This window comes from Nyctereutes procyonoides, unplaced genomic scaffold (genome assembly GCF_905146905.1).
Source record: "Nyctereutes procyonoides isolate TBG_1078 unplaced genomic scaffold, NYPRO_anot_genome, whole genome shotgun sequence".
Lineage (NCBI taxonomy): Eukaryota > Metazoa > Chordata > Mammalia > Carnivora > Canidae > Nyctereutes > Nyctereutes procyonoides.
Window position 1 is genome coordinate 50,991,455 of NW_026575131.1, and position 16,488 is coordinate 51,007,942.

Genomic DNA, 16,488 nt, shown 5'->3' on the forward strand with positions numbered 1-16,488 from the left:
ATCCTTTGCTTGGGGGGGAGGTGTATCCCTATGTAGAACATACTGACCTCTACGTACTAGATGCCAGTTGTAATCCCTCTCCCCTCTCACTTGTGACCACCAAAATCATCATCATCAGATACTGCCAGATTGGGGTGAGGGGTAAAATTGCTCTGGGTAGGAAGCACCGGATTGAGGGCGCAATCAGGTGTCACTGGGCTACCCTTATTGTTGAGGTAGGCTTGCCATCCTGTTGTAAGGCACTGATTCTATTTTTAGAAACTTGATTTTACTCTTTATAACCTTTATTCAGATATTTGTAGTTTAGTTGGGTTACCTACTCGCAAGTAGGGAAACGGAGGCACAGAGGGAACCACTTGTTCAGATCAGTGGCCAAGTCTCTTGTCTCCTAGGAAAAAGCATTATAGGCAGAAGCAGGCTGGCTCTTGTAATATCAATAGCTCTTGCCCACATGCACCTGTTTTAAGGGTGGTTTCTTGCACCCTAATCTTCTGGAAGGCTTACATAGCCTTTTTACCTGACTCCTCAAACATACCATTTCACTGGCAGTGTGTACAAGGCCTGGGGGTTTTGTGGATGAAGACTTGTAAAAACACTGTCTGTTCTAATATGCTAGAGTAAGACTTAGTGTACCAAACCAATGGTATCAGATGGTATTGGTCACATAAGTCACCATTCAGAAATAATCTTTCTTTAGTCCGTTTAAAGCTTTGAAAAGGGACACCTGGGTGGCTGAGTGGTTGAGCATCTGCCTTTGGCTCAGGTCCTGATCCTGGGGTCCTAGGATCAAGTCCCACATCAGACTCCCCAGAGAAGCCTGCTTCTCCCTCTGCCTGTGTCTCTGCCTCTCTCTCTCTGTCTCATAGGAAAATAAATAAATAAAATCTTAAAAAAAAATCTTTGAAAATTTACTGTTTTAAAAACGGGTATTCTATGCATTTAGTAAAATTTCTTAGTACAAAAGAATGTTTTAGTGCATAGCTCTCCCTTCTCCCTGAACTTCCAAAGAGGAGAAAGGATTTATCAGTTTCTTCTATATTGTTTGAGAGAGAGAATATATTAGTATACTAGTTAGCATAAAGCTATATTAGGGGGCAGCCCCGGTGGCTCAGTGGTTTAGCGCCACCTTCAGCCCAGGGTGTGATCCTGGAGACCTGGGATTGAGTCCCACGTTGGGCTCCCTGCATGGAGCCTGCTTCTCCCTCTGCCCGTGTCTCTGCCTTTCTCTCTCTGTGTCTCTCATGAATAAATAAAATCTTAAAAAAAAAAAAAACAAAACTATACTAGGTTCTCTAAAGAAACAACCAATAGACTATAAGATTAATTTTAAGTAATTGGCTCATGCATTTAAGGCTGGCAAGTGTAAAACATGCAGGACCGCCTAACAGGCTGAAGACTCAGGGAAGAGCTGATACAGCTCAGGTCTGAAAGTAGAATTTTCGGTATATACATAGACAGATTTTTTTCATGTGTTTCAAATAATAGAATACAGTGAGGTTCTGTGTGGCTTACCCAACTTTCTCCAATGGTTAACCTCTCCTATAACTGTAATACAGTAGCAAAACCAGGAACTGCTATTGGTACAATCTAGACTTTACTGGTTTTCACACGTATGTTCTCACATGTATGGATTATTGTAACCTCCACCTCAAACAAGGTACAGATCTATTTCATCATCCAAATATTTTTATCCCTTTTTAACATACCTAGATATCCTGGAGATTGCAAATAGTGTGAATTTAGAGAAATGGTACACTAGAGTACTCATCTGAAAGGAGCTGATGTCCAGTTGAGGTTGTTACTCTTCCTTGCTAATGTGAATCTCAAATTACTTTTTTTTTTTTCTTCCTAATGCTAAAGAATTGCTGATGGAAGGTGAAGGATCTTTGGATTCTTCTACATAGCCTCACTAGACAAGCTCTGGCACACGGATGTGTACGGGGCCAACTTCTGGGTCTCCCCTTTATTTTGAGGGAGATGGGACATCACTACCAAACTGGTGGCTTCCCAGATCTTTTCCCCCAAAGCCAGACCCTCTGCCATGTTCAACTGTACCAAATGTAGTAAGTACTTTCTCATTCATCCTTTTCATTTTGATCTACTTTGATTCTTGTCTTCCCTTCTCTCCACACAGGAGGAAAAGAGACGGAGAGTTACATCCAGAGAACAGTAAGAATAATAATATATCTTTTCTGTACAATATGCAATCTTCATTACTGGAATGACTTTTCTGAAGAGTTTTAAAAAGCTTTATTGTGAGTTGCCATGGTGACCATAGATGGCTTAAGAATGCTGAATTTGAGGTCAGACTACTAACCTTCAATTCATGTAGAATTCTTAAAGGTGAATTGAGGGCAACTGGCAGTTGTCAGAACCAGATTTAAAGGTCCTATTATTATTATTATTATTTTTAAAGATTTATTTATTTATTTATGATAGAGAGAGAGAGGCAGAGACACAGGCAGAGGGAGAAGCAGGCTCCATGCTGGGAGCCCGATGTGGGACTCGATCCCGGGACTCCAGGATCGCGCCCCGGGCCAAAGGCAGGCGCTAAACTGCTGAGCCACCCAGGGATCCCCATTTAAAGGTCCTATTAAATATTAAAGTAGTATGTGCCTTTCAAGGCTTCTGAGATGAAGATTGCTTTCTTGGGTAGGAAGAGAAGGACCTTATGAAAAACGGTTGCAGGGGAGGAGTTTGGGAGAGTCACCCTTGGGCTGTGTGCTACTTTGCTTGACAGAGGTGCCAGAGCACTCCCTGCAGAAGAACCGGAGAGAGTACAACCTGGAACACACATGGACGAAGAGGAAGAAAGAGAGGAAAAAGTAAAGCCTGATCACATCCAAGTTTGTCAACTGTGTTTATTTTTTAAAAGATTTTATTTATTCATTCACGAGAGACACAGAGGCAGAGACACAGGCAGAGGGAGAAGCAGGCTCCATTCAGGGAGCCCGACTCAGGACTTGATCCCGGGTCTCCAGGATCACATCCTGAGCTGAAGGCGGCGCTAAACCACTGAGCCACCCCGGCTGCCCTCAACTGTGCTTTTTAATCTTTGAGTCCCCATTTGGTTTTAGGAAGAGAAGGGGGTGGTCACAGGAGTGGGGAGGAGTGTGTAGGAACAAAATGACTTTCTCTTATCAAAATGGACTTGACTTTAGCCAAAATGCTTTTCAAACTTTCTTTGTGGTTCTCTACCTGGACGAGGGTGGGGGGGTGGTTATGCAGCTGTAGCGATAAGCACACCATCATTAGGCTTAGGGGTCTGCTGGACTTTGTGTTCTTCCATCAGTCACAGAACTTGGGTCCATGTCCTTGCCCATCTGCCTCCTTCCCTCACCAAGTCTTTGTGGAAATCTAATTTTCCATGTGGTGCTAAAATTCTATAGCAACAACATAGCAGATATATAAAGTCTCGTTCTTTTTTTCTTTAAGGATTTTACTTTAGAGACCATGGCGGAGGGGCGGGGGGCAGGGGGTGGGGGCAGAGAGAATCTTTCAATCCAACTCCGTGCTGAGTGTGGAGCCTGACCTGGGGCTTGATCTCACAACCGGAGATCATGACCTGAGCCAAAACTGAGATGGATGCTCAACTGATTGAGCCACCCAGGTACCCCTTTAAGTTGCATTCTTAACTAAGATCAGACCAGATCCCCCTAGGTCTTCCCCAGACCTTCAGTTTCTTTGTAAAATCAGAGTTTAAAGTTCTGTGAAATATGGATGTGCCGCTTGACACCATCCCCAGGGAAGGGATCAGAGAGAGAATGGGGGTTTGATACCTGAAGCCTTACCATTAGACAGTACTGCCCTGTATGACAAAGGGCTAACCTTTGGCGGGCAATATCAGGTCCTGTTTTGTGTCCTGTTAAGACATTGATTAGCAGTTTCCTACAAACTTGAATGGAGGGTTAGTGCAGTTATTGGGACTAGGGAAGTAGCTAAGATATATGATGATTTTTTTTTAAAGATTTTATTTATAAATTAGAGACAGAGAGAGAGGCAGAGACACAGGCAGAGGGAGAAGCAGGCTCCATGCAGGGATCCCGATGTGGGACTCGATCCCGGATCCTGGGACTCCAGGATCATGGGCCAAAGGCAGGCGCTAAACAGCTGAGCCACCCGGGTGTCCCGATATATGATAATTTTTGAACCGTTTGGTCCTTAAAGCTAGCCTTCAATTGGTCACCTTTCCTACACTGATACTAGTTAATATTAGACAGCAATTATAGTTAGAACACTTCAAGCTCATTTGAGAACAGGCAGTTCTAGTGGACTTGAAGACCAAAGGAGCTTTGGGCTAGATTGAAATTCCTTGTCTGTGGTCAGACTCCCAGTATCTCTTCTAGTAGAATGATCTGTGATGTGTTTCTTCTCTTGTCCCACAAGGGTTGGTGATGTTATCTGGGTGGCTCAGTCAATTAAGTGTCTGACTCTTGGTTTCAGGTCATGATCTCAGGGTCTTGGGATAGAGCCCCTGTGTTGAGCTCCGCACTCGGCATGGAGTCTGCTGGAGCTTATCTCCCTCTCCTTCTGTTCTCCCTTGTTTTCCTTCACATGCTCTTTCTCCCTCTCTCTCTAAAATAAATTAAAAAAAAAATTAAGGAAAATTAACTAGCTTTTCTTTCCCCCTCCTCCCTTAGGAAGAAAAGAGGCTCAGGAGTCAAACCAAAGAACCGTAAGTATCATTAACATGCCTTTGTAATTCCTACTGTGAAACTTAATTGCTAAAACAAGGGTTCTGGTAAAAAAAAAAAAAATAGTGGATTCGACAGGGCATTAGGTGTGTAAGTTATACGTGTATGGGAGGTCAGACCACCACAGTGAAAGCTGAGCTCAATTGATCTCGGCTGATCTTGATCCCAGGCCCTTCCTCAGTGGTGTTCATACAGCAAGCAGTTTGTCAGGTGGCGTTAAAGGGCATTGAATGAGCAGCTACATTCCTCACTCATAGCTGTGAAGACACGGTATAACAAACTGCCACTAAAGCTCAGTGGCTTAAGACAGCATTTATTTAGCTTACAAGTCTACATCTTGGTGACTTTCAGCTGATCTTGGCCAGGCTTAGTGGGGATGATGAAGCCTGCCTGGGTGTACTTTTGTGGCGGTGGCAAAGCGTGAGGGCAGAGGTGAAAAGTACTTCAAGCTTCTGTTGACATCCAGTTGGCTAAAGTTAATGTTGAGACTAGGCCTCTGTCTTGGGTGGGCCGAACACTGAAATGGACTGGCAGGGCCGTGAAGGGGAGATACTATGTGAGGTTGGCTTTCCATGGATGTTGCTGCAGATTGCACATCAGACCAGCTTTTGTGAACCTCTGCAGGGTCCACCTCAGGGCTAGACATTTGCCTTCTTCCACTGCAATCAGAATTCCCATCAGGTTACAAGACATTAGTGGAGTGTGTGTGGTGAGGAGTTACTGGTTTTTGTTTTGTTTTAAGCTACTGGTGTGTCAGCAACATTTACATGAAATGTTGATGGCATCTCTGAACATCCTAGGTTCTGAAGTAATAAATGCCCTTCAGGTTTCCTGCAGGGAAGATTTGCCCTTCAGCTGGGAAAGGCGATCCATGTTCTAAGTCCTGGGAGGAGACTATGTATAGTCCTCACTGGGGCTGCTTGCGATGGCGTCAGGCTCCCCGAGCTGATCAGGGTGTGTGCGTTTTGTCTTGTGCGACAGAACGCCTAAACCGAAGTCTAAGGAGGAGCCAGACAGAGAAGGAAGAACTGGACTGCAGGGTGAAATGGATGGAGACGAGAAGGTAAAGACTGAATCTTGGTTTCTTAAATTTCACTTTGCTTCTGTTCCCACTTGGTTGGGACGCATGGTGTGGGACAGGGCTCTGGGTTCAATCCCATCCTGCCTATCCATGGGGCGACTCTAAGAAAGTTATGTGATCCCCCTCGTGGGAGTTGGTGGCTGTCTCTGCATGTCTGTGAATGTTCAGTTGTCTGTTTATCCATCCCAGTGGGTAAGGGCCTGTGTGTGTGCCTTGATAAAGGTATGTGTGCATCCAGCTTCTCCATCTCCTCCGTGAGAAGGCTTGACCTGTGTCCCCTCAGCCACATCAGGCACACCTGTACTACTTTACTGGCGACCTAAGTACTGAGTCTATGTCTCCCCAGCCTCCCCATTTCAGCTAAGTGAACACATTCAAACTCTAAGACCTTATACATGGAGTAGGGCTGGGCTTTCATAAAAATACAGGGTGGCAAGGTCACCTGCAGGGCAGCCCTGCCACCTGAACTTCAGGGGAGGGGGATTCATGCACAGGGGCTACAGCACAGGAATCTCCAGCTCTTTAAGGGGTATAGTCCCTGTCTAAGAGAAGCTGAATTGGGATAATCCCAGGATTATCTCTGGAGTTTTTTGTCTGTTGAGATCTAGACAGTGGAGATCGTGGTCACAGACTTGCTAGGTCATGAACTTCCTTACTTCGGACCTGGTTGGCAATCAACATCCATTCTTGTTCTGTGGCATTTGACCCATTTAGTGTTGCCTCTAAGCTTGCTCTACCATCTTGTCTCACCTTTTCTGTCCAGATACTGGTTATCTTACTGTCAGTGCTTGGCTGGAATCCCTTTCTAGGCCCGCTAAAGAGATCTTAGTGTGGTGTCAGACCACCCTTCTCTGCAGACAGAAATGGCAGGAGCTCATGCCTCATGGTAGAAAGGAATGGAAGGATCACACATTTGACCTTCCCTAATATTGTTAGCTTCTCTATTTTAATAACTCCACTAGTAGACTTGTTACTCTATGAAAATGAGCTCAATAAATTAGAATGTAAGCTCAGAAGATGCTAGATTATCTGTATATAACAAGGAGTTAGTGATGGTGTTGGGAATTCTTTTATTTCTTAATTTTCCATGCTAGGGATCCCTGGGTGGCTCAGTGGTTGAGCCCCTGCCTTTGGCCCAAGGCGTGATCCTGGAGTCCCAGATCGGGTCCCGCATCGGGCTCCCAGCATGGAGCCTGCTTCTCCCTCCTCCTGTGTCACTGCCTCTCTCTCTCTCTATCATGAATGAATAAATAAATAAATCTTTAAAAAGAAAAAATTCCATGCTAGATGGCTGTTTTGTGTGTGTGTGTGTGTGTGTGTGTGTGTGTGTGTTTTCCCTGCTGTCCAAAGCCAGTATGACCTCTTCATTTCTTTTTTTTTTCTTTTCTTTCTTTTTTTTTTTTTAAATTTTTATCTTTTTTTTTTTATTTATTTTTTATTTATTTATGATAGTCACACAGAGAGAGAGAGAGGCAGAGACACAGGCAGAGGGAGAAGCAGGCTCCATGCACCGGGAGCCCGATGTGGGATTCGATCCCGGGTCTCCAGGACCGCGCCCTGGGCCAAAGGCAGGCGCCAAACCGCTGCGCCACCCAGGGATCCCTGACCTCTTCATTTCTGACCAGATTGATAGGTGGAATGACAGGCATTATGGCGAACATAAGCTAAATGACTGTAATACTCCCTTTTACAATGAGCTTTCCTGGGGCTGGGTTGGCAAATGATGGCCCAAATTTGGCCCTCTGCTCATTTTTATAAATAAAATTCCGTTGGAACACTGCCGTGCTTTTTCACTTATGTATTGTCTCTGGCTGCTTTTATGCTATAATGATGGGGTTGGTACTTGCACCGTAGCATGGGGCTTACAAAATCTGAAAATGTTTGTTTTCTGGCTCTTTATAGAAACTGTTTGCCAACTCCTAGTCAATTCTGTTTTGTAGGGGGTAGGGAATGGAGTTAAAAACTGGAAGTCTCGGGCAGCCTGGGTGGCACAGCGGTTTGGCACCGCCTTCAGCCTGGGGCGTGATCCTGGAGACCTGGGATCGAGTCCCACGTGGGGCTCCCTATGTGGAGCCTGCTTCTGTCTCTGCCTTTCTCTCTCTGTGTCTCTCATGAATAAATAAATAAAATCTTAAAAAAAAAAAAAAAGAAGTCTCGTCTCTACTCTGTAGACCCGCCCAGATTTTCCTGTCTTGTTCTCCTCCAATTCCACAGTGCTGCAATCATTAACAGATACTTGCAGTTTGGTCTTGTTCTTTTCTCAGAAACTAATCCCCCCCCCCCCCTCTGCTTTACCCTCTTAGGACGAAAAGAGACCCAGAAGTCAACCCAAAGATCTGTAAGTGGTTGAAATGCTTGTGCCTCTGTGCTGTCCTTTGAGTAATTTTCATTATTGTTCTAGAGATCTGTGATGATGTAGAGATTTACTGGGAGATGCTGCTACTCTTGGAAGATTGGATCTGTTTGGGCAGGGTTGGATAAGAAATTAAACTGGGCCTCATCCTTACCCCTTAGCCTCTGCCACTTGGGTAGCCGTCCCATCCCTGCATAGTCTCGTGTATCTCTTAGCTCCCAGCACTTCTCATTTGGCTCGTATCGGAAGGGTCATGGGGCGCTTCTGCACAGGGCTGCCTTTTTAGGGTTACCACAACTTGTCAATGTTGCTTTTAGAACTGCCATGACAAGGGACTTTCTTTATTGTATGGGAAGAATCTGTTGCCCAGGTATATTCTGAATATTTTGCTTTTCAAAAGGGGGCAGTAATTTGTTATTTTTGACGTGAGTTGGCAATATGGTTATTCTGAGCAAATATTTGGCATGTATTGGTTAACTTAACAGAGCTGCCAAGCGGAGACCTGAAGAGAAAGAACCTGAAAGAGTAAAACCACAAGTTTCTGAGGAAAAAGATGAGGATGAAAAGGTAAGCTCTTGTTTTTTAATCCTACTGTTTTCTACATCTCAAAGTGATTTTTTTTTTTGGGGGGGGGGAGGTAACTTTTTATTATGGAAGCATTTTCATGCATACCCCAAAGTAGGCAGAATAAGGTAGCAACCCCTCGGATTTTCATCCACCTATAGCAGCTCTCAGCTCATGGTCCAGAGTTTGGGTCAGTCCCTCCCCATTCTCCCAGCCTCGCTCACCTCTGGATGATGCTGAACAAATCCCAGGTGTATTACTGAAATCCTTATAGAAGAACTACCTGTAAGAGAAAAGGACTCTTTAAATATCACAAGATCACCGTTAACACAATGCCCAGGTCTAGTCTGTTCAAATTTCCCTGCCTATGAGAAAAATAAAACAGTGGAGACTGAATCAGGATCCAAACGAGGTCTGTACAGTGAATTTGGTTGGTATTTGCCCTGTCTCATCCAGAGTTTTGCTCCCTCCTCTTCCTTGCAGTTCATAGCAGGAACTGGCTTACCTGTAGAATTTCTGGATTTTGTTTTTTTGTTGTTTGCACCACTCTTGTGTTAAATGTCTCTCCAGCCCTATCTCCTATAGACTGATGGTTAGGTCTGGGGGCTTAACCAGAAGCACGCCCTTTGTTTCCAGTGGACTTCTGAGGTGATGCCAGGTGCTTCCTGTTGTGTCATACCAGAAGGCACAGATATCTATTTATGGTTTTAAGACTGATCACTGGGCCGAAGTGTTGCCGCTTGATACATCCTTTATAAAGTCCCTCTTGGCTTTTCACTTGCTGTTTCTAGCAGTCATTGCCTAAATCTATGTCACTGGGAGTTGCAAAGGGGTGATAGTCCAGTTCTCTCATTCCTTCATTTACCCAAAGAATTCTAGAAATAAGTTTCCCTTTTCTTTATGGTGGCCTGAGCAGACTAATATAATACCATAGTCTGGGTGGTTTAAACAAGAGATGTGTACTTTTTTATGGTTTTAGAGATCGAAAGTTTAAAATAAAAGTGCCGGCAGGGTTAGTTTGTGATGAGGCCTTTCTTCCCGGTTGCTGACCACAACCTTCTCACCATGTCCTCACAAGCTCTTCTCTGTGTGAGTGGAGGGAGAGTTGTGAGCCTGATATCTCTCCTTAGAAGGACGCCAGTCCTATTGGACTAGGGCCTACCCTTAGGACTACCCTTACAACCTTGGTCACCTCATTAAAAGCCTCTTCTCCAAATATAGTTACATTCTGGGTTAGGGCTTCAGTGTGAAATTCAGAGGGACTGAATTCATTCCATAGCACCCTTCATCAGCTGTTGACTTGTGAGGTACTGCTTGTGCAAGAAAGCTAAACATTTACTTTTATCTTTTTAATTTTTTTAAAAAGCTTTTGAGACAGTGAGTTGCATGCACATGTGGAGGAGGGGGAGGAGCAGAGGCAGAGGGAGAAGCAGGCTCCCCGCTGAGCAGGGAGCCTGATGTAGGCCTCAATCCCAGGAGCCTGGGATCATGACCTGAGCCAAAGGCAGATGCTTAACAGACTGAGCCACCCGGGTGCCCCTAAATATCTTTTTTCAATGCTCTGTTAGGAGTCTTTTAAGGAAGGCTTTTGTTATAAGAATTTTGAATATAAGACTTTATATACTGCAGATGGCTCAGGTCTCACTGGTCCTTTTGACTGCCTTCCTCCTTGCCTCTAAGTTTTGTGATAACCATGTATATTAAATTCTGAAGCATTATTCAGATGTAAATCACTTTCGTACCCTCTTTTGTTCTCTGTTTAGGAAGAGAAGAGGCGCAAAACTACATCCAAAGAACCGTAAGAACTTATTTTTGTCTTGGTATAAAGCAGGTCATATTAAAATTCTGGTTCTAGAAAGAAAAGTAAAGGGGTTTTTAGTGAATTACTGGAGCAGCCTTAGCTTAGCTTTGTATCTGATTGGATCTGTGAGCTCAGGACCAAAACCCTCCAATTCTGTGTGAGGCAGGTCCCCTCCATGTGGTAAAGGGACACTGAGGAACCAGCTTGTTCTGGAGGCAGCAGCTGATGCTCATCTGTTTTGGTAGATTAGGTGTAGCTTTGGTAGATTCTTACACATTCTGATTGATTTAAAAACCCAAACAATCTTGTTCTTTATTCTCAGAAATGAGAAAAAAATGGCTCGAACCAAAACAGTAATGTCCTCCAAGGTAAACCTATAGTGGGAAGTAAAAGCGGGGCTCCAGTGCTGGTGGGGTTGCCTAGAGCTGGTCCTCTGAGTACTGTCTGTGTCCATGCCCCCAGACCCATCCTCTACGGTGTGTGCAGTGTGGACAGTACCTGGATGATGCCGAACTAAAGTATGAACAGCATCCTCCTGACGCAGTAAGTCCCGACTCTACTCGCAGCCCTTTATTCCCTGCCTCTTCCTCTGCCTAACGCTCCAATGTCTCTCAGGTGGATGAGCCACAGTTGTTGACAAATGAGAAACTCTCCATCTTCGATGCTAATGAGTCTGGCTTTGAGAGTTATGAGGCTCTTCCCCAACACAAACTGACCTGCTTCAGGTAATAGATACATTCCTGCTCTTTGTAATAGAGCACTTCCCTGAAGATGCTGAGTTCTAGTGAAGTTGTTTGTTTTCTTTTTGGTTTTTCCCCTTCCCTCTATCCTAGTGAAGTTCTTCTAGCTCCTAACCTATAGCATTTTTTAAGTTGCTGACCCTTCATAGATAACCATAAAGATGGTAGGGAGTGTAGTATAGCTTTGCTGTGTAGTTTGTTAAAACTATATGTGTTTAATCTTCAGTCTGCATACACCCAGAGGTTTGTTCATTCAAATGAGGGCTAGCCACCTGCCAGGTGCTGATCTAGTTGTTAGGGATAGAGCATTGCAGGTCCCTGCTTTCATGCAGGCAGAAACAAAGTTATGCCTGTCAGGTAGTAATAGGTACAACAGATGTGACAAGCGTGGTAGGTGAGCAGAGTGGGGGTGAGAGAAAGAATGTGTTTAGAATGGAGGGCAAGGGACTTGAGCAGAGCCCTTCCTGGCATAGAGAATAAGCCGAGGGGATAGCTGGGGAAGGAGGACTCCCCCCGCCTCCCACCCTGGAGGGGGGAGGGAATAGCAGGTTCGAAGGCTCAGAGGTGGACTCCTATTAGCATGAAAGACTCTGATGAGGCAGGGGGTGTGGTTGGAGTTGATGGAGCAGGGGGCCAGGGAGGGGGTTAGATCCTGCAGGGCCTTGCAGGCTGTGGTAGTGACCCCTGAGTTTTCTAGTGAAGGTCCTGGCATCTGGACTGTGCCTTTGGCAAGGCTCAAACAAGCCTTTGAGTACACAGAGTCTCCGTATTCTTCAGCACCCTCCGTTCAGCAACTTCTCACTGGGGCTGCAGTTATTCTGAGGCTTTCTTTGTGGGAAATAGCTTGACTCCAGGACTAGCCCACGGTTTCTTTTAGGCTTTGGCAGCTGCTTTACCCCTTCCTTTGGAGAATGGTGGGAGTGGAGTGCCTTTGCCATAACTATTGTGGTCCTCAGGTGGGCATCCTTTCCGTAACAGCCCTGCCCTACAGCAGGTTAGAGGTTCTCTTGCCCTCAGACAAGAGCCCCAGTCCATTTCTTCTGCAGCACATTTCATGCTTTCTGTGGCTGGTGGTTGGCTGTATCTCCCTCTCTGACATGATCAGGATCCTGATCTGTGTCAGGATGCTGTCCATCTGCCAGTGATCCTCAGGGCGTGGCCCAAACCTCTGCCAGGGAAATATGCTGTATTGACATAGCTGATGTTCATGCCCTCATGCCTCCCTATTGAGTTTCTCAGCAGAGAGGCTTGGGAAAGGACCCAGGAGCCAGGGCTGCTGTAGTCAGGAATGTCAGAGCTTGGGATCTCTTGGCTTCCTCCTTGAGAGGGTCTGCTGTGGACCCCTTCCTGTAGGGTAAGGAGGTGGCACTAAAGACACCCTTTACAGGGCTAATGTTCTTTCTCACATCAGGCCATTTGAGCCAGACTCCCTGAGTTATTTAGGGACTCTGCTAACCTCTGGTACTTAGGCTGAAAGTGGCAAATAGAAACAAGTCAAGAGCAGGGTCCATATGAACTAGTGTCCTGTCCCTGCCTGAAGCTTAGAATTTCTCCCTGATACCACCTCTGCCAACATGGCCCATAGATACCTTATCAGGCTGGGCACTATAGCCTCCTCTTCTGTATGTCTGCAATATCCTGTTCTCCCTTGATATATGTCCAAGTATCCCGGTGGACTTTAAGTCCAGAGCAATGACCCAAGTCTGTCTGTCATGCCTGGCATGTAGTAGGGAAATTCAACTCAAGGTATTCATGTTTTCATTTTCTTTTTTAAAGATTTTATTTATTCGTAAGAGAGACGGGGGTGGGGGCAGAGACACAGGCAGAGGGAGAAGCATCGGGCTCCCTGTATGGAGCCTGCTTCTCCCTCTGCCTGTGTCTCTGCCTCTCTCTATGTGTTCTCATGAATAAACAAAGTCTTTAAAAAAAAGGGGGTGGGGGGGGAAGAAGTTGAGGATTCATGGGGATCCCTGGGTGGCTCAGCAGTTTGGCACCTGCCTTTGGCCTAGGGCAAGATCCTGGAGTCCTGGGATCGAGTCCCGCATTGGGTTCCCTGCGTGGATCCTGTTTCTCCCTCTGCCTGTGTCTCTGCCTCTCTCTCTCTCTCTCTCTCTCATAAATAAATAAAGTCTTAAAAAAAAAAAAAAGGGTTCAGTGTGGCCTACCTGGGCCTCTGAGGGATGGGATGGTACCTCTGGTGCAGAAGGTAGTCTTTGAGGCTGGTGTGAACAGAAAGAACCCTCCCCTCCCCCTGCAGCCTGATTTCATGTTCTTAAGTTTGACATTTGGGTGGTAGGACCGCGGGTACCCTTAAACTCAAGATTTAGCCCTCCCACATGATGCAGAAGCCTGTCCTTCCCATATCTTTGTATTTCTTTCATGCTATTATGTAATACGCTCTATTGAGCTTTTTTATTGAGGTGAAACTCTGTAATGTTAACTGTGTTTGAAATATCATGAATGGATAAATGCAGAGAAACAGAGTAGGGATTCCCAAGGGCAGGGATAGAACAGGAAGTAGTAGTCCCACATCAGGCTCCCTGCATGGAGCCTGCTTCTCCCTCTGCCTGTGTCTCTGCCTCTCTGTCTCTCATGAATAAATAAATAAAATCTTTTAAATAAAAATAAATAAAATCTTTTTTTAAGATTTTATTTTATTTATTCATGAGAGACAGAGAGAGAGAGAGAGGCAGAGACGCAGGCAGAGGGAGAAGCAGGCTCCATGCAGGGAGCCCAATGTGGGACTCGATCCCGGGTCTCCAGGATCACGCCCCAGGCTGATAGCAGACGCTAAACCGCTGAGCCACCCGGGCTGCCCAAATAAATAGAATCTTAAAAAAATCTTAAAAAGGAAGTAGTATCTGCTTACTGGAGAGGTGGTTTTCTCTGGGGCAACGAAAACGTTCAGGAGCTAGATGGAGGTGATGGTTGGACAACTCTAAGTGGAATATGTCTGAGAAACCAGTGTTTCTGTTAGCAGTGTGCCGAGGGAAGATGTAGTGAGTTGTTCCCTTAAGAGGTTCCGTGTCCTCTTGCTGAAAAGACTTGCTGATCTCCTGGTGTCACCCTTGTAGACACCTAGGTCTGCAGACATCCAGGTCCTCTTGATGCATGGGTGGGAGAATCGGGTGGAACTCTTGGGGTGAGGACACTGCTGTTCTGGTGTTCTAGAGCAGCAACTGAAAAGGTAAGCATCTAGGACTTGCACCTGGTCCCATCTCCTTAGGTCTGAACTTAACTCTATATTTCTTCTACTTTCCTTCACTGGCTGGCTGGTAACCACTCTCTATTGCCTGCCTAGTGTGTACTGTAAGCGTGGTCACCTGTGCCCGATCGACACCGGCCTCATTGAGAAGAATGTTGAACTCTTCTTTTCCGGTTATGCAAAACCAATATATGATGATGACCCATCTCTTGAAGGTAAGTAGAACGTTCCAGGTTATGTTTGGGACAGAGATCTTAAAGCTTACCTACAAAGCAGTACCTAGCTGGAACTACTGCCTCTTAAAAGTTAGGACTTAAGACTGCTGTGGGCAGCTATTTGCATACTTGTTCAGCTGGCTCTGAGGAATGCCCTCTTTGGCTGACAGGAGATGTCGGCTAGGGGGCACTCAGTGACATTGGCCCTTCTGGGGTTTGAAATGTGAGACCTAGCTCTTGTTCATTTCTTTTCAGGAAACTTTTTTTCTTATCTTAGGTGGTGTTAATGGCAAAAATCTTGGCCCCATAAATGAATGGTGGATCACTGGCTTTGATGGAGGTGAAAAGGCGCTCATTGGCTTCAGCACTTGTAAGTATGTGGCCAGTTGTGGACTGTAATAGAATCTGAAGGGGGCCTTCATTCCTGTCTTCCATGGAGCTTGGTTGGGCTCTGGTGGGATGCCTCAGGCTCCCAGGAACAGATCTGGCTAACTTGTGACTGTGTCAGGAACTATGTCATGTTCCATCAGGATGTCTTTTCTAGAGTTATAACTGGCTTTGGACCTGACTTTCCAATTAGAAGAGCAGGTCCTATTCTTAAGAGTTCAAACCGAGACTAAATTCCAAAAATAAAAGATGAGCCAAAATAAGATCATTTGGCCAGTGTCCTATTCTCTAGCCATCCTTTCTTTTTAAGATTTTATTTGTGGGGGCCTGGGTAGCTTAGTGGTTGAGCATCTGCCTTTGGCTCAGGTCATGATCCTGGAGTCCTGGGATTGAGTCCCATATATCGGGTTCCTTGCATGGAGCCTGCTTTTCCCTCTGCCTGTGTCTCTGCCCCTCTCTCTAGGTGTCTCTCATGAGTAAATTACTTTAAAAAATCTCAAAGATGGGGACCCCTGGGTGGCGCAGCGGTTTGGCACCTGCCTTTGGCCCAGGGCGCGATCCTGGAGACCCGGGATCGAATCCCACATCGGGCTCCCGGTGCATGGAGCCTGCTTCTCCCTCTGCCTATGTCTCTGCCTCTCTCTCTCTCACTGCATGCCTATCATAAATTTAAAATAAATAAATAAATAAATCTATCTGTATCTATCTATCTGTATCTATCTATCTGTATCTATCTATCTGTATCTATCTATCTGTATCTATCTATCTGTATCTATCTATCTGTATCTATCTATCTGTATCTATCTATCTGTATCTATCTATCTGTATCTATCTATCTGTATCTATCTATCTGTATCTATCTATCTGTATCTATCTATCTGTATCTCTCTATCTGTATCTCTCTATCTGTATCTCTCTATCTGTATCTCTCTATCTGTATCTCTATCTATCTATCTCAAAGGTTTTTAAAGACTTACCTCTATACCCAGCATGGGGCTTGAACTCCTAACCCTGAGATTGAGATGTATGCTCCATTGAGTGAGCCAGCCAGCACCCCTGTTCTCTTCTCTAGCTGTCTTAGGCCACTTCTGATGAGTTAACTCTGAATGTACTTTGCATTTTGTTGACTTTTGCCTATGGAATGACTTAAGACAGTTGTTTAGACTGTTGTCTTCATAGACTCCTCCCTGCCTTTTGGCCATTCTCAGCTGCCATTGGATTCAAATCACTTATTTTATTTTGAAATATCTGTTTACTTCAGCTTTTGCTGAATACATTCTGATGGATCCCAACCCAGAGTATGCACCGCTGTTTAGTGTGATGCAGGAGAAGATCTACATAAGTAAGATTGTGGTTGAGTTCCTGCAGAGCAACCCAGACTCAACCTATGAAGACTTGATCAATAAAATTGAGGTGAGAGGTTCAGTGTCTCTGTAAACTAGGATCCA

At 45.2% G+C, this 16,488-nt stretch overlaps 1 protein-coding gene across 4 annotated transcripts in view; it reads left to right on the top strand.

The window, feature by feature from the left end:
* Positions 1-16,488, top strand: part of DNMT1 (DNA methyltransferase 1) — a 60,926-nt gene that overhangs the window by 21,457 nt on the left and 22,981 nt on the right. For all 4 annotated transcript variants that reach the window (XM_055343584.1, XM_055343581.1, XM_055343582.1 and 1 more), the window contains exons 7-19: positions 2,135-2,169; positions 2,741-2,825; positions 4,641-4,675; positions 5,676-5,757; positions 8,079-8,113; positions 8,614-8,695; positions 10,456-10,490; positions 10,816-10,861; positions 10,956-11,036; positions 11,109-11,218; positions 14,535-14,653; positions 14,931-15,023; positions 16,302-16,453. In XM_055343584.1, the coding sequence (XP_055199559.1) occupies positions 2,135-2,169; positions 2,741-2,825; positions 4,641-4,675; positions 5,676-5,757; positions 8,079-8,113; positions 8,614-8,695; positions 10,456-10,490; positions 10,816-10,861; positions 10,956-11,036; positions 11,109-11,218; positions 14,535-14,653; positions 14,931-15,023; positions 16,302-16,453 (990 nt within the window). The remainder of the gene's footprint in view (positions 1-2,134; positions 2,170-2,740; positions 2,826-4,640; positions 4,676-5,675; positions 5,758-8,078; positions 8,114-8,613; positions 8,696-10,455; positions 10,491-10,815; positions 10,862-10,955; positions 11,037-11,108; positions 11,219-14,534; positions 14,654-14,930; positions 15,024-16,301; positions 16,454-16,488) is intronic.